The sequence below is a fragment of the Aethina tumida genome, chromosome 1 (genome assembly GCF_024364675.1).
Source record: "Aethina tumida isolate Nest 87 chromosome 1, icAetTumi1.1, whole genome shotgun sequence".
NCBI lineage: Eukaryota > Metazoa > Arthropoda > Insecta > Coleoptera > Nitidulidae > Aethina > Aethina tumida.
The window spans coordinates 49,957,256-49,983,717 of record NC_065435.1 but is presented as its reverse complement, the minus strand read 5'-3'; the positions used below and the strand labels follow the sequence as shown (position 1 = coordinate 49,983,717).

At 31.5% G+C, this 26,462-nt stretch overlaps 2 protein-coding genes across 2 annotated transcripts; one reads left to right on the top strand and one right to left on the bottom strand.

The window, feature by feature from the left end:
- Positions 1-1,633: 1,633 nt before the first annotated feature.
- Positions 1,634-2,630, bottom strand: LOC109595043 (RNA-binding protein squid-like). Its single transcript, XM_020010322.2, has 2 exons — positions 2,496-2,630; positions 1,634-2,440 (listed from the first exon to the last, which is right to left on the bottom strand). Exon 2 carries the CDS (start codon positions 2,390-2,392, stop codon positions 1,727-1,729), a length of 666 nt encoding a protein of 221 aa, XP_019865881.2. The 5' UTR covers positions 2,393-2,440; positions 2,496-2,630; the 3' UTR covers positions 1,634-1,726.
- Positions 2,631-3,746: 1,116 nt separating this feature from the next.
- Positions 3,747-6,269, top strand: LOC109595198 (RNA-binding protein squid). Its single transcript, XM_020010506.2, has 3 exons — positions 3,747-3,895; positions 3,960-4,744; positions 5,848-6,269. Exons 2-3 carry the CDS (start codon positions 4,066-4,068, stop codon positions 6,006-6,008), a joined length of 840 nt encoding a protein of 279 aa, XP_019866065.1. The 5' UTR covers positions 3,747-3,895; positions 3,960-4,065; the 3' UTR covers positions 6,009-6,269.
- Positions 6,270-26,462: the final 20,193 nt, after the last annotated feature.

The window sequence follows — 26,462 nt, the reverse complement described above, 5'->3', positions numbered from 1 at the left end:
ATATTTTGAATTATTTCAACAAGTTTTATATTTATAATGTTGTGAAAGTAATTTAGGTACCTAAATATTTGTCTCTATTAGATCGTTTAGCCTTTTGTTGTTAAATGTATCTACAAGTCGTCGATAGCTCAAACAACCTTTTAAAGACCAGTGCTAATTTACAATTAAAAACTTCAGATGTGGACGAAACTTGAACAGGTACAAGAAATTGACACACAATTGATAATATAAAAATGCTCTCAAAGCTCGTTGGAAATTAAACAGATGCATTACATTAATTGAATGCTAAGAACACTCAGATGATTAAAGGTAGTGGTTGATCAAAGGTGACTCTGCTCTATACATAATCATCGGTCTATCAGACACACTGCACGTTTCTGCCTGCAATTTTACGAAGTGACACATTTATGAATTACAAAGAGTTAAATAAAAATTGTTTAGATACATGGTAACTACCAACTGGGACAATGGTATTAATAATTTTATACGCAGATACCCTCGAGTGCCAGTTTGCAGTAATTACCGATATAAAAGAGTACACATAATTTGATATACGCTAAACAATGCCACAAAGGAATCATCGACATCCACAATTGTATGTATGTTTATGATATGATTGACTTTTGAACCAGGAGCCGACCGAATCAATTTATCTAACAAAGTAGATCATTTACTTTAAATAAATTTTATTTTTTATTTGTAACATTGATGGTATTGAAGCCTGTTAACAAAAACAGGTGCATGGCGTTAAGCTTAATGATAATTTGGGCACTGTTTAATTTATTAATTATATTTATACTGAAGCTCTTAATGGGAAACTTAAGTTTCTTACACATATTTAAATTAATTTTTGTAGGTTCTCCATTTTACTAAACATATGCATAAACATTTCTCTGTTCTTAATTAAGAAACCCTGACTAACTACTTCCCTAAAACAAATCGTCATTCAAGCAGACAGGACCTGAAAACATCAATTTGCCGTTTACCATAGACAAATCGTCACTGCGTTTACTCTAATCTTACTGTCAGCATATGAAACGCAGCAAAGGGTTGTTTCCTTTCCCCTTGAAAGAACAGAATCTGCCATTGTTCGAACTGAACCATCTCCGCTTGCAAAAGCCTCATCTGCACTTTTATGAATAATGCGCGCTTACATCTGACCCATAATAGCGAAAAGGCCTAAGGCGAGGATCAGCCTAACCAAACAAATCGACTACACGCTGCTGTGTGTTACAATACACAGCCAAAACAAGAACTAGGTTTGCTCTCTTGCTGATGATGAACCAAGTACTCAATGTTATACTGATATTTGTCCTTTTGTTGATATGTTTACTATTTCTGAATGACACTGGTGTACGTATATTGTATTAAAATAATGGGGATGTACAACCATTTTATAAAAGAACTTTAATAGTAGCTATGCAAATATAAAGGTCTATGTCAAATGTTTTTATTTTTTTTAGACTACCTTCCACCTACAAAACATCATTTAGTAAGCAACCAAATACATAAAGGTAAATGTGAGTATAGTAATAATAATTTTTTTTTCAACACTCTGATTCTCTAAAGTAAATGTTGAACATAATTTATTGTTAAAAAAGGGTTGATAATCGAAATGAAACCAGTATTTTCAAGTGTAGAAATTTATTGATTACAATAAGTCTAATAATTGGTGAACAGTTAATTATAAATGAATAAAAATAGGGCAATAATCGATCTTTCAGGTTTACATAAATGGACGGTAACCGTTGTAATATCCTCCGTCAAACTTCCTAAAAGAAGAAAAATATCCATGAGGTTTAAACGGATTGAAACCTATCGGATAAATCGGGGGAATCGGACGGAATCTTGAATGCGTCTTGTTAATAACTCTCTTGGCGATCACATGCTTGTCTTTGATGCTGTGTCTCGGCAATTTTAAAACATCAAGCACACTGCGTTCATTTGCGTATGTTATAAAACAGAAGGCCTTCCTTTGGTTCTTCTGTTTGTCGAATGGAAATTCGATCTGCTGAATTTCGCCGTATCTTTCGAAATATTTTTTAATGTCCTCATCGCTCAAACCAATATGTATGCCACCGATAAAAACTTTGCCTGGTCTAACATTAGCAATTTTTACTTCCACTCTCTTGCCATTGATTACGTGGTTGACAATTTGCATGATATGCTTGACAGATTCTGACTGTTTGAACAATACGAATGCGAATCCCCTTGATCTTCCTGTATTTAAATCAGTTTTTAGTTTTATCTGTCTCACCTCGCCAAATCTTTCAAAATAATTCCTCAAATCGTTCTCTGCGGTTTTCAAATGTAGTCCGCCGACGAAAATCTTTTTGTCATCTAGGATCTGTCGAAATTCGTGCTTCTTTCCGGGATGCATCTTGTCTGTCATGTCAATGTTACAATTTACTTCTTCGCAGGAACAATAGGCCAATTATTTCTGCAAAGTGGTTGCTTAAAACTTAAAATTATGAAATACGATTTGATTGACTTACCGAGTTGATTGACGATGTAAAGTGATTGTAAATTGTTTTATTAGTTGTTATAGTTACTTGGTTGATTTTAATGAAAACAGTAGTAGTACTCATAAAATACAGTGGGGACAACCCAAAATTTGGTGAAAAACAAAAAATTGAAATCACAAAAAATAAATGGTTTAATTTCCTATAATTTGAGAAAGGGGTGATAAATAAAGAAATTAATATAGATGATTATTCTTTTCTGAATAATTTATTTAAAATTATTTATTTATTATGTACAAACAAACAAAAGCAAAATATTACATTCTTCTATTTTAAACAGATCCGACATTCCGATTTTTGGATTCTATCTAAAACTCCCATATTTGCTCGAATTTCTTGACATTTTTTATTAATTCGTACATACAGCTTCTCAAGATTATTTACAGGAGTACCGCAGACCAATGTTTTTAAATACAACGTGTTTGAATCAGGTGATCTTGGAAACCTTGCTGTCCATCTGTTTGAAAATGGGTCATTTAAATTATCAAAAAGTGAAAAAAACTATATTTTAATATAGTACAAAGTGTTATGAAAAATATTTTATAGTTTCTAGGATCAGGCATATAGCATGTTTAGATTAGTATAACCCCCCACTTTGTCACAACGCCACCTCATACATTTTATCATGCTGTGTTGCCTAATTGCAGTATACTCTCGTGTTAATAATATTTTGATAGAATTTTAGAGTATTTAGAAAAAAAGTTAGAGAAGTTATTTCAAATAATTAATGTCTTAAAATTACGATCTTTCTTCATATTCATTCTGTATATATATACAAAGAGCATTATTTCTTCAAAAAATTAAGGACAAATTGATTTTAATAACATAATTAACGTAAAAAGTCAAATAAAAAGTTATTTGAAATCATTTGTTTACATTAATTTGAAAATTAATGTGTTTCACTTTATCGACCTATTACTAAAATAACTTCAAAAAAGTTCTCTTTTTATTTATCTGGAAAAACTCAACATAAACAAAAACAACTAATTTTTTGCTGCTACGCTTATATTATAAAAAACAAAATAACAGTGAATAAATACGGTTGCGTTATTTTGCCAGAGTTCCAAAAAATATTAGACCGGCCCTGTCCTAAATTGCTATTTTTAATAATTATTATATAAATAGTAAATAAAAGGTAATGGTTATCTAATCTAAACTAAATAAGTTCATTCACCTTATCATCAACACGAAAATCAATACTTATATGCATATTTATTTTGCTGAGCCGCATTCAACGTATACACAGACCTTATAGGCGGCCTCGTAACTTGTAAACACAGTTTGAATTTGGCGCGGATACCCTCTTCCGCCTCAGACGCTTAACCACAACTTAAATTCAAACGTTTATGTATTGTTTTGTCAAAATCCGAATGGTAAGCATGCATTAAATAACTAATATTGTAATATTCGAGGTAATCAAACCACATTTGATCGCAGGTAAAACACAATTTGTCAAATTTAATTGCGACCGTTAATTCTGCCATTCGGTTTGTGTACTCAGAGGAGTGTAGACGTGCCGGTAGTTTCCTGTAACAATTCGAAAATGGCTTCCGCAGATGTCGAACAACAAAACGGTGGCAGCGTAGAAAATGGGTCGGAAACCAACGGACCCAGTGTTAGTGACGACCACAGGAAGCTCTTCGCCGGTGGCTTGAGCTGGGAAACGAATGCCGAACAGTTGAAGGAATATTTCGGCAAGTATGGCGAAATTGAAAGTGTTAACCTCAAAACCGACCCAAACACCGGCAAATCGCGCGGCTTCGCCTTCATATTATTCAAGAGCACCGAAGGTGTGGACGCCGTGCTGGCCGCCGGCGAGCACAATCTGAACAACAGAAAGATCGACACCAAAAAAGCGAAGGCAAAACAAGGTAAATTGTTCGTCGGCGGTCTGACCGCAGACCTGACCGACGACGATATCAAAAACCACTTTGCACAATTCGGCACGATTGTGCAAGTCGAATTGCCCTTCGACAAAGTGAAGAACCAGAGGAAAGCCTTCTGTTTCATCACGTACGAGAGTGAGAGCATAGTCAACAGTATTCTGAAGAATTCTCAAACCCAGACCATTAAGGACAAGCAGGTCGACGTTAAAAAAGCTACGCCCAAGCCAGATCAAGGAAGAGGAGGCGGCTTTGGCGGTAGTTACGGTGGTCGCGGAGGCCGAGGCGGCGGCCGCGGTGGCTACAACCAAAACTGGAATCAGGGATACAACAATGGAGGTCAGTAGAAATTTCCCTTTGTTTTACTAAAATCAAGAAATTGGAGTTTTCCTAAAACTGACGCTTTCCCGCCATTGTTTATGGTGGACGCTTGTGTACACGGCGAGACCTGTAATACCGACTTCCAGGATCTCGCGTCTGTTCAAAACAAACCGTATTTACTGCCCCAATGAGTTTATTTCATTACTCACTAATTACGTTTCAGTTTGTAACTTTTATTATGACAACATAAATTTATGATACGTTTGTGTTGTGTTAAGTATAAATATTATGGAATTTACACAATACAATTGACTAAAACCATTAAAAGTACATTAACTTTTTATTACTATATTGTTTTTGATAACTGGCACCTAAAATAAAGTAATCAAAAGTCTACTTGACCTTTCAAAACATTTCATTTCAATAACTGAATAAAAACAATTGTAAGTAACTTTCTTTAACTTATATTGTCATATTTAGTTTGTTTACAAAATATACCTAAATGGTAAAATTGGCAGAAGTATAAAATTATTGTGTGTGAAGAAATGATTTAAGATTTTAAAATAGTATTTCAGTACATTTCGAGCGTGTTACATTTAAAATTTGTATCCCCACTTTCGAATTACTATGATTTTATAAGGCAATTGTACAACAAACAATTTAAAAATATTCTTTTACTGGTCAGTCATCATATATAATCAAATTACACAAGTTGAATAACACCAATAAAATATTCAATATGTTTTTTATCAAATTTGAATAACGCACATTTAATTTAATTATGTAAAAAACTTCTAAATAATTCGAATTTTTGAGCAAATATGTAAAACCTAGATCAGTATTTATATAAAAATAATTTACATATAACATTAGGCGAATTTAAGTGTGAAATGGGTTCGTTGACCTTTGAATATTAATAATATGTCCTTGATTAAAACTCAGTACAAGTTTGGCACAACAACAACTTTTCGTACTAAAAGTAAACTGATAAAAATATACGATTTGGCCACCACTATTCTCTTTCTCTTTCCGTGTGTGTGTGCATAATCTAGATATCATGTAAACTTGAAAAACGTTGGTTTCCATGGCAGATAAAATAATAATAGTTAATTTGTTTCCAGGCTATGGTGGCTATGATCAAGCCTGGGGTGGCTATGATGCGTATGGTTACGGAGGCGGCTATGGTGCCGGCTATGATAATTACGGAGGTGGATACCAACAGGGTGGTGGCAACCAACGAGGCCGTGGTAGAGGCCGCAACAAAAGACTAGCTCCCTATTAAATTAAATTAACTTAAATGTATTTTTTGTATCTTATAATTTCGTATTTAATTTGTAAATCTCAAAAATCTATTTTCACAGAATGGATTACTCATGTATTTATATGTTTATTTTAATCACTAGTAGGATGATTGAATCATTTCCATAGAAGACTGCTTAATTATATTGAATAGTTATAATTTTATTATATAACAATAGTTCAATTGTACAATCAACAAAGTAACATTTTCTACACTGAAATAAATGTACTTACATGAATTATTTTTCATTGTTTTATTTAACACATCCATGTATCAGTTGGGTAAGTAAGTGGTTTTATAAAAATAAAACTGTAGTCCCTTTTGAAATCAACAATTTTTGTGTGATTACCTCACTTACGTTATTTTTATTTAATACGGTGATGTTACAGATAAATATCTCGATATGTGCCAAATATTTACAATTTCAACAGATTTTATAAGATGTATATTTAGGTCAATATTTGAAAACATGTAGAACAAGTTTCTAGTGATTTGATTTTATCTCTATATGTTTATGTACATAATTACGGACGGCTTACGACGTTCTGTTTAGGCAATGTCCCGTAGAATAATGAATATTTTGTATAAATATGCCAAATAATTTTTATAAAATTAAACGATTCTATTTATAAATTTGTCTTAGGAATTCAAAGTCCAAACAAAAAAACTACATAATCAAATTCAATGTCAACAAACGTTTTTATTATTGTTTTCAATAAATATTGTGCCCTAATAAAAATGTTTTATGAACTTCAATGATGTCTATAAATAAAAATTTCTTTCGAATGCATCTCACAATATTAAATGAGGTGACTATAAATTACCTATCAAAATAATTTTATTGAAAAGAAACTTAACTTGGAAGTATAGTAGTGGTCATTATCATTATCAACTTTTTAAAATATCAAATATTGCAGCCATAAGTATTTTATTTAACGTCTACTGTTAAAATAATATTAATTTGCTAATGCTGTTTTATACAATATTCTAACAAATATTTTCTTATTAATAACATATATTTAAAGTATATTAAATTAAACTGGATATACAGTAGTGGTCATTATTATAGCAACTTTTTAAAATGTTATTTTAAATATTTAAATATTTTAGTCATACCTTCTATTTAATGTAAACTATCAAAATAATTTAATTCTATTATTGTTTTATACACTATTATAAAAACTACTATATTACTATATATATTATTCTCTAAAATATTACATATATTTTTCGGAATTGAGCTGAACATAAATATAACAACTTCAATTTTGATTTTAAGAGATTAAATCTGTGTTATTTAATTTAACATTAACATTTGTACAATATATTTTTTGGTTTGTAATTTTGGTCCACCTCAGTGTGAACCATTTTATATACAAATTTATAATCCTTCAAGCTTCTTGAATTGCTGTGGTGAGTTCATTTAAATTTGTAAAATTCATGTGTTCATGTTCATGTTTTCTAGGGTCTATGGTATGTCTAGAAATTGGGACAGACAAGACAAAACATCAATGCTTTGGACTTTTAACCAATCTTAAATTTGTGTTTGGGATCATTTTCATGTTAACACACTTATTAAAAGCATCATTTCTTCAATATATGGAAGCAAGTTGTGGTTTAATATATCCCTGTACATAAATGAAGTCGAAGAGAGCCCACGTCAGAAGAATTGAAGCATCCCAATAGCATAATTTAACCACTACCATGTTATATTATAGGTATAACAAACTTTTTGTGTAGTTTTGTCCCTGGATGATGTTTAACATAAGCTAAGACATCATTTTTTTATAAATTAAATTTAGACTCGTCACTAAAATCAACTTGTGTGTTCACTGTGGTCTAGTGAATGTTATCAGAATCAAGACAAAATTGGACTTTTTGTAGAAACCAGTGTTTTTCTTCTAGGTCTAAGGTCAAACAAACCCCCATCCACTAACAATGTTCTCACCGAACTTGAACTAATTTCAGCAAGTCCCATTTCCTCCAGGTTGGCTTTAATTTCAAATTACGATAACACTGGAATGTGTCTTGACATTCGAATTATGAAACAAATATTTTCGTGGCTACCACTTGACCAGTTTATTTAAATTTTTTAATAATACAGGAAACGATTGACTTATTTAACCTTAGCCATCTCTTCCTACTTCTTTCAATTATGATAATTATAATTTTTCTTATAATTTCACTTCGACCAATAATTAAATAATTATAATAAGCAAAGGACTACTAGCAAATAATCGAAAGTCACAGAGAGAAATGTTTATATAATATGGCTATTACTGTAAGTTGTCTTTTACGTTCCACAAAGTTCTTTCAGAATTATATTTGTGCAGAGCTTTCATAAAATTAAACCACCAATTATAATTTAACGTTAATTGAATGTACACAAACGAAAATTAGAAAACATCTTCATAATACAAAATAAAATCCCATTAAATTACCAAACAAGATAGCGTTTTGTTGAAAACAAAATTAAATTAAGACCGGAGACATCCGATTTAAAAAGTTTCAGGTGGAAAAAAGCGGATAACATAAATCAATAAGTGCGCGGGGTATCAGTTCTCGCCCTCGCCTTCCAGTGAACTTTTCCCTTGTTTTTTTTCTACTTCCATGCCCAATCTCCCTTTCATCTGCGTCTGTGATTTCGGCGTGGAAATGCTCCCCTTTTGTGTTTATAAGAGGTACCGAACGGAAAACACCAGATCCGTTCGTTCATTCACTGCACCGGCGAATATTGGTTTAAAACGCACCGCTGTGGTATGAATAATTCATCGTTGGGATTTTGAATGCGCTTTAATAACCATATTTTGCGTGGTAATTGTTGTTTTAAAGCCCGTATTTATATTCCGATACTGTTGTTAATTTTCTTTTGTTAACATTTAATTATTATGACATGATTTTTTCATATATATTTAGTAGATTGTAATAAATATAACTTAACCATCAGCAATAAATATATTTCTCATGTACATTTAAATTATTATTTAATTATTATTTGGTTTTATTCTTTAGCTTAACAATTTATTGTTGAGATCAATTATTATATTTCATCACAATTCTCATATTTCATTTTTTTCCAAATTGTGTCGTATAAAACTACAAGATATAATAAAGATTTAAATGTACTGAACACTTTGAGTGGGTTTATCAGTTAGGAAAGGTATAAATCTTTTCGCACAGCAATCGACATGGTACTTTGTAAACATACAGCGCCACATATTGCAAATTCAACGTGTTAGCAGCTGAATCGGGAGCAGTGGAGGTGAAACGAAATGGGGATGATGCACAGTTGTCTAAACTGAAAATTATTTATTTTTTGTTGTGTTCGAAAAACAATAAAAATTTGTCATTATCAAATCAATTTAACTATTTTAAGTTTATTATTATTACATTTGTATAACGACGTTTAAAAAATCGATTTTAAAGTTTGTAATTGTTTATATTTAGATTTACAGTCTCAACAGTGAGTTAATCACCTGTTGGGTAGGTAGATAAAATTGGTATGAAACCTGTATTTATTCAAACGTCTTTTACACCCAAAAATAGGCAAATACCACAAAATTTCATGCGTTTTTCCTGGAATTTTCTTCTGACTCATACTAATCTGTGTTTAACTTTGCCACATTCTTAATTTTATATTAATTGATTCTTTGGTAATTAGTATATTAATCAAATTAAGGCAAGCACCAAAAAAGTATTCGAATATATAGTGGTGATGACAAGAAACATCAAGGTCTAAATATTGCTGATCTCACTAATGCTTCCAAATGATGCTTTACAATGATTATTAACAAATATGAAAAAGCACTCCCAATTTAAAATACAATAAGAAAGTATTCTAACAAAAGAACAACTCCTTTTATTGACAAATTGGAAAAATCAGTAAACGACATCCTCTAAGTAATTATAAAATTAATTAATTGGTGTGTGCCTAGTAGAACAATCAGACGTCGTCTAAATGAACAAAACTTTTCAAGGATGTATTTCATGAAAAGCACCATTGGTATAAAAAAAAAATGTTCAAACAAGACTAAAAGTCACAAAAAAATATTAATTATCCTCTAGAAAAGGTACTTTAGCGTGATGATTATCAATCGACCAAGATCAAGTGGTAAAAGAAACAACTTTGAAACACGGTGGAGGAAAATTTTGGTTTGGGGTTTCTTTCCTTGTCATAGTATAGGACCATTACAAAAAATTATTAGAAAAATGAACCATTTGTCAACGATAATTTACCAGTTACATAGATTTTTATGCGTTCAAAGTTGTTCAAAATTGGTTAAAAGATAAAAATGTTGAGATTCTCGACTGGCCATCTGAATACAATCGAAAACTTTTAGAACGACATGTAGTGTCGATTAAAACACCAAAAAGCATTAAATTTAGATGCATAGTGGTTATTAATTGAAGAGTCGTGAAATTTAATTTCAAACAACCATTACCGATATTCCATTGAATCTTTACCTCACTGTTTACAGGTGGTTACAACAAACAAAGGGTACCCAACAAAATATTAACAATTTTGTTTAAACAAACAAGTATATATTTTTCAAATGTGTGTTATTTCTGTGACCAGCCACATTTGGCATTTATTTTGTTTAAAACTTCATTGAAGCAGAAATTATTTTGATTTAGGCATATTTAGAGGTGGAAAAAAATCCCATTTCTTTCCGGATCGACAAGAAACACTGGCGAATTTATTCATGGATCAATTAATAAAAATGTAATTTCGTTTTTCAGTTGCGGGTGCGGATCAGCGTGCGTGATGGTTGTGGCGATACCCGGGGCGGCGGGTAGGAGACGGGGCGATACAGGGTCCTTCTCACATACGTCTCCGTGGCGGAGGGAAGTGCGTGGCCCGGGGGCAGCAGTCGGTTGGCTGGAATCGAAGCGAACAATAACCGAGGGCGCAGACTCGCGGCGTATCGAGCGCTCTGCCCCCCGAGGCGTCGGCGTCGCCCTGCCAACTCCCCCCACGGACAGGCATCGGCGGCCCTCCGCCCCCGGCCATCGCTACACACGACCAACTTACGTCTGTTGCAGCCGCTCTCCGAACATTGGAAACGGCGGAGCGCGCTTTTTACCCGCCGCCGCACGGTGGGAGGCTCCGGGTTAAAATAGATAAAAAACGTAATGTCTAAATATACTACTATAAAATTCGAATAAACAGGTGCAAAGCTGGAGATACGGTGATGTAGTCGTTGCAAATTGGTGGCGGAAAGGTCGATGAAATTCTTGAAGTATGACGTAAATTGTGACATTATTTATCATACATTTTCTTAATTACTTTGTTTAGAATGAAAAACTGTAGCTTTTAAAATAATATAAAACAACACAAAATGCAATCTAAACAAAAGTTTTTACGTTACGTTAGCCAAAAGTAATTTATATCTAAGTAAGCATAATAACCAACTTGAATGAAAAGACAACAACTTTTATCTGGAGCACCGTGGATAATTAAAAACTAAAACAAAAACATTCATATTATAATAACATTGCGAAAAACAACAAATATTTTTTGTAAAATTGATTTGGAATAATTTATTGGTTGCCTTACTTCTGTAATTACACCAAGTTTAATAAAATTTTAATTAGTTTAGTTATAAAGATCAAGATCCGCATTAGTTTATTCCAACGTGCGGCCGTGAAGTTCTGTTATACGGCTCACTGCACTCACGCATTGCGGTGCCCAAAACGAATCAAAATCAAATGGAAAACATTACAACTAGACTGGTTCTATTAATGCAATTAACTCTGTATATGCTATTTAATTTCAGTAAATAATGTAACATTTAATTTATATATAGATAGAGGTAATGGAATAATAATAATATAAAGAATTTTACTTTATATTGTCCATAAACTTTTTTATTCAGTAAATATTATCAACAATAAAATGTTTATAGAAACGTTTCCTATGGTTAATTAAACATACATTACCAGACAAAATTAGACCGAGTATCTTATTTCTCTTAATTCATTTATATTCCAAATATTTTTCACGTTCCTTAGGAGAGAAAATGTTTTTATTAAATTATTTCTATAAATCAAAAAAAAAATTGTACGAGACAAAATTAAAGCGACTTGAATATTTTTCAGTCGTTTTTATATCTTATTTCCGGACAACTTAAAGTTTAATATTTTCGAAAGTGATGGTTGACAGTTTGTTCATCGTAATAAAACAGTAGACTTCATCCATAATATGTTACTATAACTATTAAACATGGGGGTGGCACGGCATGAGGTTGTTTTTCCGCTTACAGTATGGGCCCGATTCACAAAATAGAAGGCTAAATGTATCGTTTTGTGTATCGTAACATATTAGAAGACGTCATGCTACCCTATTGTGAATGCAAAATACCATTAAAATTTATATTTCAGCATGACAATGACCACAAACACACTGCCAACTTTGTTAAGGACTGATTTGTTCAACAAAAAATGAATGTCTTAAAGTGGCCAGCTCAATCTCCCGATCTTAATCCAATAGAAAACTTGTCGGAGATTGTGGATAAGAAGATTAGAGCAAATTGCATCACAAATAAAGCAAATTTGTTTCAACAAATCAAAAATGTTTGGAATAATATAAACGAGGAAGTAATTTCCTATCTAATCTCGCCTGTGTCAAAAAAGATGCGAGGATGTTATAGCCAATAAAGGATACTGGACAAAATATTAAATATTAGGTAATTTACGTTGGATTTACTTTTTTTTTAATTTTTAAGAGTCGCTCTTATTTTGTCGAGATAAAACTTGTTAATTTCCTGGTTTTATTTTTTTTTGTCATCATTAATGTGGTCAATAGATAATATAATTTATATATGTGTGTTCTATTATTTAATTCAACAAAAATCAGTCCCTCTCTATATTGTTTAGTATTTAACTAAAAGAACTAATTTTGTCCGATACTGTATATACTATTATGATTTAATTTCTGGTTTTATTGTCAGTTACTTATCCTTTATTCTATTTAAACTAAAACATATTATTCTTAACTTATCAGTCAAAACTAGTTGCTTTCCTGAAATATGGAATCCGGCACGCCCCATAGTAGTATTAATCGAAGGTAACCCTTCCTAATTAACTACAGACCAATAACAAGCTCATCAGACTTTACTAAATGTTTTGAATATTCATTAACCCCCAACTATTTTTAAATATCAAATCCAAAATTCGAAAAAACTTAGGGTATTTTTTAAATAATCTTGTAATGAATTTCTTCTGAATATGTAATAAAATATTCAAAATATCTCCGTTTATCTGATGATGATATAACAAACCGGTTGCCATAAAACGTTGTTTCTACCTTAAATGGACCAAACTCTACATATTTAATAATACACATTTGCTGGTAAAAGTGATTTAACAGTGGCAATTTAAAATAAAACTATTCCAAAATTTGTTTAACATGATATGTTACTATTCCAATTATTTGAATTGTAAAACACTGATAATCGAATAAAATTTGGGATACTTTGCTTTGATTTACCATTTTTTAAAAGTTTATTTATGTATGTTTATATATATATATATATATATATATATATATATAAATATATATATATGTATATATATTTTAGGGTGGACCAAAAAATCAACTGACGACCCTGAAAAATTGGTTCCTAGACACCTTTAAAAATGCGTTCTTCAGTCCTTTATGGTAAAATTCATAGCTCGCCATTACTTGGTCGTACAAAAATTTTTTTTCTCTAAAAATGTATGTTTTCACAACCGTTTAGGAGGTCAAAGTATAAAGAATTTACTAAAATTTCTTTTTTACTTCTAAATTTTATAAAGTAAATATAAAATTCCCAATATATATACTTTATTTCTTTTCTATTGACGGACTAACCGACTAAAAACCCCTCTCCGGGCACCGATCCGAAGATCATGGCCTAAGAGTAAATGGTTGGAGTAATTGATTAATCACAGAAGATCTTTTTTATGTTGGGCAGTTTATAATATTTACTTATCTACGAAGTATAAAATTTTTGTTCTTCAAATTTTGAGCTTAGATATCTTCTAAAAAAATGGAAAATTAAGAGCTCATCTTAGAGAACATTTTTTAAAGGTGTCTAGAAACCAATCTTCCAGTGTTGGAAGTGTTTTTGATCTACCCTATATATTATATATAGGGTAGATGGTAAAAAAAATACTGTGAAAGTTACAGCTCTTAATATTAATATTAAGAGGTGCCGCATCGTAAATTTTAATTTCCGTTTAAATAACACTGGAACGGTGTTCTCTTGGATTTTGAAATTCCTCTCGTTAGAGACAATATTTCAAAATGATCAAAACAGATTTTTATAGAAAATTTAACGCTCTACAAAAAATGTCTCTTACAGTTTTTTGATATATTCATTTTTTCAAAAGTTATTTAGCATTAAAGTTGGATTGATTTAAAATATTGACATTTTTCTCATTTTCTGACGCAATCATCAACTTTATGGGAAAATTTTATATGATATTCAATTCAATAATTTATCTCCGAAAAAGTTTTTGATATTTTTTACAGATTAGAAGTTATCTGCAGCAAATTAAAAATTTTATTAAATAAATGTTATTTTACTGCTTAAAATTAAACATTTTATTTAAATAAATAGATTTTTACTAAAAAAATTTATTGTTTATTATAATCAAAGTAGTATAGATCGTTACACTAACAGACTTTTACTATAATTTGGCAATTTTTTTCTGTATTCACTTATAACTAGCAATAAGTATTGTAATTGCTCTTCATTTTTCGTAAAACACTTATTGTATTGTCCAATCAATGCAACACCACGCTCCGCCACATCATTTACGACTGTTAATTTCGTAAAAAATTGCACTCATTCTTCAAAACTTTCATCAATAGCCAAAGAATTTACATCTTTATCAATGAAATATATTTTTTTTACTATTTCCAACAAGATTTTCGATATAAATAAAAACAAAAAAATTTGTCGATTTTTTTGAAATAGTCTAATATATATATATATATATATATATATATATATATATATATATATATATATATATATATATATATATATATATATATATATATACCCTAAATAAATATTTATGATTAAATTCGAATTCTTTTTAATTGCCAGTTACGGCTATGCATTTTTAATTATGGTCATTTATGTTAATTATATTTAATGTGTTTGTTATTGCGGAAATTTTATTTTATTCGTCCATTCTGCAGCGCAGGAAGACATGAATTTTATCAAATTTCAATTTAATTACCTTCGTGTGCGCGGCGCTAACTCAAGTAGACGGATCGAGGAGAACGTTCGGGGATCGTGAGTGTTAGAAGCACTTTTCGACGGCTCATCCGGATTACTTTCCTTAAGAAACCGCCGATCCTAATTATTTTATTCGAGTTAATCTGTAAATAATTTTTATGTTCAATCCGCAGATTATTTTCTCGTTATAATTATTATGCAAATTGTTTTCATTACGGCTCGAGATTAAATTATTTGCCCCCCCCGGGGTGACGTTCCGAAGAAAGACGGTTTATTATGCAATAAGCATCACGATTGTTACATTTTACTAACAACACGGAAAAATGTGCACGTAAACGTTTACACGAACTTCCGAATTTTTCCTTGTGTAATTCATCCCGACGAGTCTTCCCATTTAGCGGCGTTTACGTGCATAGATTAGTTGCAGGAAAATATCTAAAAGTCGAAGTGTGTCGGGAGATTTATGGGCGAGCAATAAATTCCTTTTGTTTTGCTTTAAGTGCTCAGCGGACAGGTAAAATACGATACAGTTTGTTATAATGGCCATTGCGGTTTGGTCATAGCATAAATCATGTAATTAAGAAGCGCCCATCAACGATAATGTTTCCCGGACAAACTTTTATAATGAGCACTTGTTTTTTTAATTATCTACGGCCAACTTCAGTCGACTATGGAAACCGATTTTGTGAATAAATTAACTTCAATGTTTTTTGATCGGGAATAATTTACCGCTTGAATTAAAAAAGCATTTGTTTTTGTTAAATTACAATGTAAAACATAAACGAATGTTAATGGTTTAATTATTATTTATGGTTGTAATTAAAATCCTAAAAATAACAATAATTTTAATTAATTTTTGTGGTCCGATTTCTCTGTCGAAATAAGATATTATAGTTAAAAAAAAACTTAATTCGAATACGGCAAGAACTGATTAATGACGAAGGCTGTAACTACGAAGAACTGAACGAGTGTTAATTCATCAATTTCGAATGGTGAATTGTTTTCATCTGATTATGTGGTTTACCTAAGTGACAGAGAGTTTGGTGCACTGTAGCAATGAATATCTTGAGGCACTCCTTGACCCGTTATCGACTTCCTTGTTGGACTGTTGTGTATTTTTGATGGCCGACTTTGGTACAAGAAATTTTAACAGAGGATTGTCTGATACAAAAAGTAACAATTTAAATAATTTTAATGTAGATTGATGAACTTGATTTAGCTTACACAAATATATTGTCTAATGTGAAGATTTAACGTGACGAATTGCCATTATTAGGGGAAGACTATAATTTTAGAAAGGCCAACTATTTATCCCTATATAATGATTTTCTTGGAATTGATTGGATTTACCTTATCAATTTTTCAATTTATTTTTTAGTACCAAGCAAATTGGAGTATTACAGTATTGTCTGGAATCATATTTGCACTTGTCATCAAATTAGCCTGAAATCTATACAACGACAACATCTTAAGTACTTAAGCTTTCGTAAAAACAATGTATATCCTGCTCGTAACATCAATCACAATCTATTGCTGCAAGAACATTCTATGGACTCACTGCTAGTAATAAGAGAAAAAACGTCAGCAAAGTTTCTTGTCAATATATTACATGGAAGAATTGATTGTTACTAGCCAACATTGGACGTGCCAAATGTACAGGAATGCTGACAAATATTGCAATAATATTTTTAATTAAGATGTATTATTTTATAAGTATTGTAATTGCTCTTCATTTTTCGTAAAACACTTATTGCTAGTTATAAGTGAATACAGAAAAAAAATTGCCAAATTGTAGTAAAAATCTGTTAGTGTAACGATATTATACTTTGATTATAATAAACAATCAATTTTTTTAGTAAAAATCTATTTATTTAAATAAAATGCTTAATTTTAAGCAGTAAAATAACATTTATTTAATAAATTTTTTAGTTTTCTGCAGATAACTTATGATCTGTAAAACTGTAAAAAATATCAAAAACATTTTAGGAGGTAAATTATAGGAAATTGATTTCTCTACAAAAAATGTCATATAAAATTTTCCCATAAAGTTGATGATTGCGTCAGAAAATGAGAAAAATGTCAATATTTTAAATCAATCCAATGTTAAATAACTTTTGAAAAAATGAATATATCAAAAAACTGTAAGAGACATTTTTTGTAGAGCGTTAAATTTTCTATAAAAATCTGTTTTGACCATTTTGAAATATTATCTCTAACGGGAGTTAAAAAATTTCAAAATCCAGGAGAACACCGTTCCCGTGTTATTTAAACAGGAAATTAAAATTTAAATTAATATTAAGAGCTGTAACTTTCACAGTATTTTTTTTTTACCATTTCCAACAAGATTATCGATATAAATAAGAAAAATGTGTGTGTTTATATAAAGTTAGTTCTGTTGGACATAAATAAAATTTATTATTATTATTATCACACCATGATAAAATTAAGTAATAAACAACTAAATTTACAAGAATACAATTAATCCGGTTGTTGATACACCGGTTTGTATATTTGCGGCGACCATATGAACGCCACGACTTAATCAGTGTGTGGTCTCATTATTCGGCCTCGACGTTCCCGTTAAACACCCCATAAAAGAGCTATATTGGTGTGATTAGCGTTGGAACAAGCCACCCCAAGTGCATTCGAACCTATTGTCCGTGGCACGTCCCAAAAAGAGGCACAATGTCACTCGCACCCTCCCACGCCCGATGCGGTCCCTGATGAACTCGTTTTCACGAATGAATTCATACGGTAATTATTGTTATATATACCGATGCAGTGACACCGCACCAGGGACACGGGAAACCGCATTCACCGACATATGGCACCGTATTTTTTTGTGTGCCCTGATCGACACATGTCACCGACACTTCTTGCGTTAAAACATTTGGCAAATAACTTTTCGAACTTGTCACGGTATCGAAAACAAATGCAAATATTGCGATAACAAACCGAAAACGGGATAAAGGGGACATTCAATTTACTAGTTTTTGATTGGAAACGGGGATGTGAATATTTAGTGGGACGCCTGAGGCTCATCAACTTAAAAAAAATTAAAATTGTGCAGGAATTCTGTATCATTTTTCGAAGGGGTGAATACAAAATTATTCTTGGAGTTTGATCACCGTTTTTTACTAAATTAAGTTTTAATTGCGATATTTATCATTCAGTTTAGTTTAGTTTATATCATAAGAATTAAATGTATAATGTATCGCAAACTGTTATCGGCAAACTGGTAATGTTAATATACAACATGGTTGTGGTCAACTTTGAGGAGGATGAAAGCTCTTCGTAGAACAAGAGGAGACAGACCATTAATTAGAAAAATGTAATAGTTAATATTCAGTTTTTTTCTTCATTTTAATTCATTTTGTTAATATATAATACCGTTGTGTGATCTTTTAATTAATACAAACAATTCACAGTATATATTATTTTTCTAATCAAAAATAAAAAAAATTGAACAAAGCATTTTTTATGAAAAAATAAGTTTTTCAAAATATAGTATCGTACAAAATTAGAGCGACATTCTTCTTGATTTTTTTGCTGGACGTCTTCCTGGCAACCCTGTCTCCACTAACCGAGGCTGGATTGTCTTCGGATTAATTGATTTACCCCATAAATATCTTAAAATTTGATTTGGTAACATCATTGGATTATTTCTAATAACCAGTTTTATGCAACGATATAATGCACTGGATGTTTTTCTGTTTCATCCACATCGTTTTTGATTCTCCACACTTCCATGAACTCGAAAACTTAATTATTTTTGATACCAAGAAACTGTTTGCTTATAACTTTTTGCGATCTTCGTGAATTATAGACCACAATAAATTTATGTTGGCATTGTTCTTAATTATTGTAATTTTGTACATTGATTTGATTTTTAGAAATATTTGAATAAAAACAATTTCTCCAAGAAAAATAAAGTAGCGGACATCAATAAATGTTTTATAATTTAGTTTTTAAACATTTTATTTAATATTTAAGATAGTCGTTTAATTTTGTCCAGTACTGTAAGTACAAGAAATCGTATAAAATATTGTTTGACAGTCTTTCCCAGAGTTAAAAAATATTCTTAACATTTTTTCTTATCATCAGACAAACCATAAAGTGTCAACAAACTTTGAATCTATTAATTAGGGATTTAATTTATCATTAAATGCATGTTAAAAACATCTAAAAATGTATAATTGAGTAAAAATTAAACTTGTAGTCTTGTTGATACTAAGAATCGGACAATTAGTCAATCAGAAAAAACAAATTGGTCAGTAGAATGTGACTCACATAAATATTAACTTTTACCAGTTTTATTAAATTTAATATGTATCCATTTTGAAAGATGCTCAATTTAATGGAGAATTTATCTCTTCATTTCAAATGTTCTAATTTTCGTTATTCTTGAACAATAAAAATTTGTTGTTTGAATAATGATAGAATTTGTATGGAATAGTTTTTTATTATCTCACTTAAGAACTATTTGGTTCATTAAAGTCAAGTTACGAATAAAAAAGTTGCGGAAATGTTTACATCTCAAATTGGTTACACTGCATAAAATAGAACTACTTCATCACAATAAAAATAATTTCCCTGTTCATACATATTATATATCCAATAATGTCATAATCTATAAATATGCAGAATGACCGACAACACGGTACAATATGCAGATGAAAATATATAAATAATGCATGATCTGTTTTTTGGGTTGTAAATTACTGCCGTGGTCGATTCCTTATCAATATTCATTGGGGGCGTGAACCATCTGTCTCATAAAAAATAGCTAGATTTAAACGATGCCCGCTTTCCTTTATTATGTTTAAACTAAGGGAACCGAATGTTATTTTTCAGACTGTTTCATAATTAGGGTCGTCATAATAACCGTCTCATTTTTGTCCTGCCTCCACCTTCGCACGCAAGGACAAATCGGTTTTCGAAATACCAATAGCCTGTGATTTTCTGTAACTTCAAGGAATGCATCGTGGAATTGTTACAAATTTAGAATTCTGAACGCCAGAAAAAAACAAAATGAATAAACCCACTGTTCTAACCGCCGCGGCATACATGCCTACCAGAAATAAATCCAAGACAGAGACAAATGTAATAAAGAGGTTCGGAAGATCCCTCGTATGTGCATGGTATAAGGAAGTGAGTGCAGAACGAACGCGTGTGACTGCCAGGACTAATTGAAATGTCCTGGGGCAATCCTCTTGTTCCGTATTCTTCGATGTGGCAACCACCAGATCGATACCTGGAGCCAACCAAATCCCCATTCTGCGGCTGGTGCTAAACACTTATTCATATCCTCCGAGTGCTCATATGTTCTGGAACGAAACGAATTTTAATGTTGTTTCAAGCTTAAGACCCGAGTGTTATTACCAACGTTTTTTCTTACATTTTTTTTTTTTTTTGGTAATGTACTAATAAATAAAATGATATAAATTTGCATAATTCGGATGGAAAACAAAATGAAGCGTATTTATAAGAAGAACAAAAGAAATTCTTTATGGACGTCTAAACCGCCAACTACATAATTATAATTACCATACATAAATATTAAATTTTCGACAGATTTTAACCCCGATATTCTAATCGCACGAATCGTCGATCCCTTTAAATTCCTATAGCTGGACAATCGTTCAGAAATATCAATAATTTTCTAATAATACAGGCACACACAGCCCATAAATATCGTAAACAACCTGTAATTTAAAAATTAAAAGGCCGACGTGTTCAGTCGTTATCATGGGGATCGAATCTCGGCGTGCTTGTGCATAGCACACGCTTCTTCGGCACTTTTCACGGTCCTTTAGACCGAAAAGACGCACTGTAACGATATAAACTCGTCTGTGCTTTAAAATACCACCAACTCGAGATCGAATCTGGTCGCAATTTACAATTCAAAGGATCAGGACCACATTGGGGCTGATTCACACTTGCGGTGTGCATTTTTAATGGCATTCGAATACCGAATGATGCACATAATTTAAGGATTTTCCAATCACAGATCGGTGTTTTATTAAATTAAACTTAAACTTACAAACTCGGGCAAAACACGCATTTATCGTATCGTAATGAATGGGGGCTACCTAGACCTCCGAAGGGGGATAGTTGAGTTATAAATGGAATCGGCGAAGGGACGGGGATAAGAAATAAAGTAAACAAGAGCACTTGTCGCCTAAGGCGATTGTAATGTTGCAGATGAAACGGACCCAAGAGGGGTACCATCAAATTTTTTGCTTACCAGTCTCAACATGGGCAATATGGCTGACCATTGCATCGTAAAATTCACAACCTTTTGGTCACCCAGTGGCGTGCCACAACCGAATCGTTACAATCGCACGGGACACAAAAAACTAATTATGGTATTACGTTATTCATTTATGGATGGACCTTTACAAATTACACCATTTTAAAATGCAAGCAACATTCATTCATGCGTTTGGTCGTCCTGTGACAGGCAATCATCGTTAACCTTTTAACAAATTTATTTTTTTTTTTACAATGAAGCAATTTCCATCTTGACACTGTTTGTACTATTCATCAACATTGACGGATTTTAAGGGGCGTTACTTGAACAGTAAATGCATCCTTCTTTGGCTTAACGGGGATCCATCAATTATCGCCCGTTTAGAATGCGTCTGTCTATTAAACATTGTGTAGTTTTTTCCTAATTAATCTAATTTTAAGCTTAAGAAACATTAATTAATTAAAAATTCCTAGTAATAAATGAGTAACATAACAATTTGCAATAATTATTTGATTCAAAGTTTGAAACAAACAATTCCAACTAGATAACATCGGCTCGTTTAAAGCCGGTCGTTTGTTTAACGCAGTCATTAGGACCCAAGAGGTTCATTAAGCGCAAAGTTACACACTCTTTGGTTGAAAAGCGGACTTGTTCAAAACAACAGGGGCAGCACAGAATGGCACATGACTGAACAATGGTAAAATTTTAGTTATTCCAATTAAAATTTTGTATAATAACAATGGGTGGTCCTATACCGCAGTTTGACAATATAATGGTTACCCACTCTTGTCATTGTAATCAGGTTTTTATTATTCTGTTACTCGGTTAACGCATGAATTATTTCTTTTATTTGTGTCTCAATCAGGGTTCAGTTATTTACCAACTTTTGGAGGAGTATCTTGATATTTGTCAAGGTATTCAGTATCGAACAAAATTGAAGCCATTATATTAAATATTAAATAAAATGTTTAAAACGTAATTATAAAACATTTATTTATACCCGCCACTTTATTTCTCTTAGTTTATATATGTCTCATATATTTTTTACGTTCAGTAGAAGATAAACTGTATTAATTCAATTATTTCTAAAAACCAAAAAAATGTACATGACTCAAACAAACAAGGTTTCGAGTTCATGGAAGTGTGGAGAATCGAAAACGAGGTGGGTGAAACAGAAAAAACTTTAGAGCATTAGATCGTCGCATAAAAATGGTTATTAGAAATAATACAAGGATGTCCGCAACTCACATTTTAAGAGATTTATGAGATGAATCAATTAGTTCAAGGACAATTCACCGTCCGTTGGTGGAGGCAGGGCTGTCAGGAAGAAGTCCAGCAAAAAAAAAAAAAAACAAAAGGAATCGAGAAGCAAAACTTCTTCTCTCTCATAGGCATTGGAACTGGACAGAAAGGGATTGGAAAAAAGTACTATTTTCGGACAAATCAAAGATTAATTTATTGGGATGTTATGGTGGACAGTTTGTTCATCGTCCCCAAAAAACAGTATAATTCATTCAAAATCCAATTATTAAACATGGAGGTGGCAGAGTTATGATTTGGGGTGGTTTTTTCGTTTACTTTATGGGGCCTATTTACAAAATAGAAAGCAAAATGAATCGAATCAACAAAAAATCGGTCTCTTAAAGTGGCCAGCTCAATCTCCCGATCTTAATTTAATAGGAAACTTGTGGGACATTGTGTATAAGAAGATTAGAGCAAATTACATCACAAATAAAGCAGATCAAAAATATTTGGAATCTAAGCCAAAAAGATGTGAGAATGTTATGGCCAATAATACTGGACGAAATATTAAATATAAGGTCATTTACATTGAAATTACTTCTTGTTTCAAAATTTTTATGACAACTCGCTCTAATTTTGTCGAGATAAAAATTGTTAATTTTCTGACTTTATTTTTTAACGTTTCGTCAATAAATACCATAATTTATGTATGTATGTATGTTTTATTATTTAATAGAACAAAAGTCAGTCCGATAATATCCAAAATATTGTGCCAATAAAATTAATTTGCATTAAAGAATATAAAAATATCAAAATGTTGAACTATGAATAATTAATTTGTAATGGGAAGCTGATTTTAGCACGTTCTCTCCATAAAAAAATCATATATCAAATTCAGAGACTTGATGGATATAGAGATAATCTAATATAGACAAAGGTGTTATTCTAGAATTTGTTGCGTGTGATCCACCATTATTATTGTTGTTAGGTAATCAAGAATGTCATCTACTATGTTATTAGATAAAATTACAAGACCACTAATTTTACTAATTCTAGACATAATTTAGAACACCACATGGTGATTTGTACTCGATTATTTTTTCTTTAAGGAACTATTGAATGAAAATTTACCGTTTCAACACGAAACGCTCCATAGCATACACTTAGTTATTTTAATATAATTATAACTTACAATTAATTATAAGCATTAATAAGCCAGCAAAATTGCACACTGAACAAACATTATGGAAACGATTTATAGATATGTATTTTTTAAGCAAAAAAAACATTAATTTTCCCTGCAAACAACGAGAACGTGATATGCAAAACACCCTCGAGGTGCTAACTAAAGAGCTTCAGTTGCTACTAATGTATTTCGAAGAAAATTGATCACTTCGTACGTTTCTCATAAGTGTATGTCATGTGGTATAAATACAAAACGGTAACATGTAGTTTAGCACGAAGGTACACATTAAAAAAATACAAATTCATAAGCCAATTTCAACATTTAAAGTTGCCCTATGGGTTATCGTGAGTCCAAATTCGGAATTTTGTGGGAGTGGTGAGTCTTTTATTTTTGATTCTCATAAAGAAGCGGCCAGTCCGTCAATTATTTCTCCATCATGAACAGTGGGTAAAACATGCGTAGTCCAGCAATAAGTGGCACAGGAATGCACGACTCTTATTTTGTAATGAGGCATTCGGTTTCGCCAACCCCTTGGGGGAATGCCTGTTGGCTGCTCCCACTAGAAATGATTTTTTGTGAGAAATCGGACCATTGGCTGGGATTGCGTGACCATCTCCCACACAACGGCAACGAGACACACGCACATCTCGCGTATCTTCACAATAGCTCTTCTTCGGTCCGGTTAGCGCCCGGAGCTACGCCCGCAATTCCACCGGCTATGCATTTTTACACGCCACGATGTCCTTAATGCTTTTGTTCCTATTTTAATACATTGTCATAAAGCGTTTCTTTTCTTATCACTGTATTGTTTTACATCCAGTAAGCGAAGAGGAAAAAGTCAGAAACTGACGTGCAGCTAATAAATTTAATTTGTGTATTGATGATTGGAATAAGCACAACGTCGTCCCTTTGGTTTTCTGAACCCCTTCATTTCGTGGTATAGGTGCACGTTTGGGTGATTGATTGTCATGGAAGTATACTTGACGTATCTCGCTTCTAATTCATCACTGAGGGCCTATTCAACAATTCGTCTGCGGATAATTCCATAAAAGATTATTATGTCTGGATCAAAACAGAACACTCTGTAATAGAAACAATCATCAATGAATTATTAAGAATATGCCACAACATGTAATCCGATAACAAACATTTATAACATGGTCTAGCAATTACTAGAAGTAGGATATGAATCATTTTACATTTTAATTCCTTACAACATTATTACTACCTTTCGATACAACCAGCTTCCGAATAATCAATGTATAATGATTGGTTTTGGTTTGATCAATGTGATGCATGGCGAACCAGTGGCCAGAATGTCTTTTCGTCGCTGGTCACTGCTTGTTTATTTTTAATCAAAACTCGACGTTGTAACATAATATTTACGAAATGACGGTATTTAGGGAACGGATAACGAGTCACATTCCCAGAGTGCGCTCTATCATTATGAATCAGTGACTAAAATTTGTTAACGAATGCGCATCTATTATCTTTTAGTGTTTAATTTAAACCAAATATATACTTTATTTTTCAAATCAAGAAAGAATGTCAATTTAATTTCAGACCAATAGTGTTTAACTACTTTTAAAGACTTTGTAACATTTTTCATTAAAATTGGTAAACTGAATATAGAGAGATATTGTATTTTATCATTAAACAAAGAGTGCTATAATATCACACTTTTAGTAAATTAGTTTCTTTTGAGAATACCAAATGATAACATAGTGACTTAATGCATTAGGTGGCTCTAATGAACATTATTAGACAAAACTACTTAGTAATTTTATTATTATTAAAAATTAATTAAACTAATACTTAATAGCAAATAATTCATGTACAATATATTTTAATTTTTTATGTTATATTTTGAGTGAAAAAGTAGTTAAATTAGTTTTACTTTAGAATAAATATAGAAGTCACAAATCTTTTATTATTAAAATCAAAATAATAATTTACTCTTGTTGTTACATATATATTTTTTTCTGAATTGAGTTGGACATAAATTTAGCAACTTCTGAAAAATTAATGATTAATACTATGTTTAATACTATGTTACTTAATTTAACATTAACATTTTGTATAATATACTTTTTGTTTTATAATTTTGGACCAACTCAGTAATATAAACCAATTTCCGAATATATGACAAAACTGTATTCTTTCAAACTTCCTGTATTGCTGTGACGAGTTTACTTAAATTTGTAAGATTTTTATGTCGAATTTGCTTAAAAAGGTGATACTCCAAGTCTTCTATAAGACTAATGTCGGGAGATTGTGATGGTCAAGGTAAAACATCGATGCTTTGGTCTTTTAACCAATCTGTCAACTTACGGAAGCAAATTATTGTTTAAATATCCTTATACGTAAATCAGTCTAAGAAGAGCTACGCCAGAAGAATTAAAGCATCTCCATAACATAATTGAACATATATAACACACTTTTTGTGTAGTTTTGTCCCTGCAAGACATAAACAAAATAATTCTTTTCTTATAAATTAAATTTAGGCTCGTCAATAAAGCTCC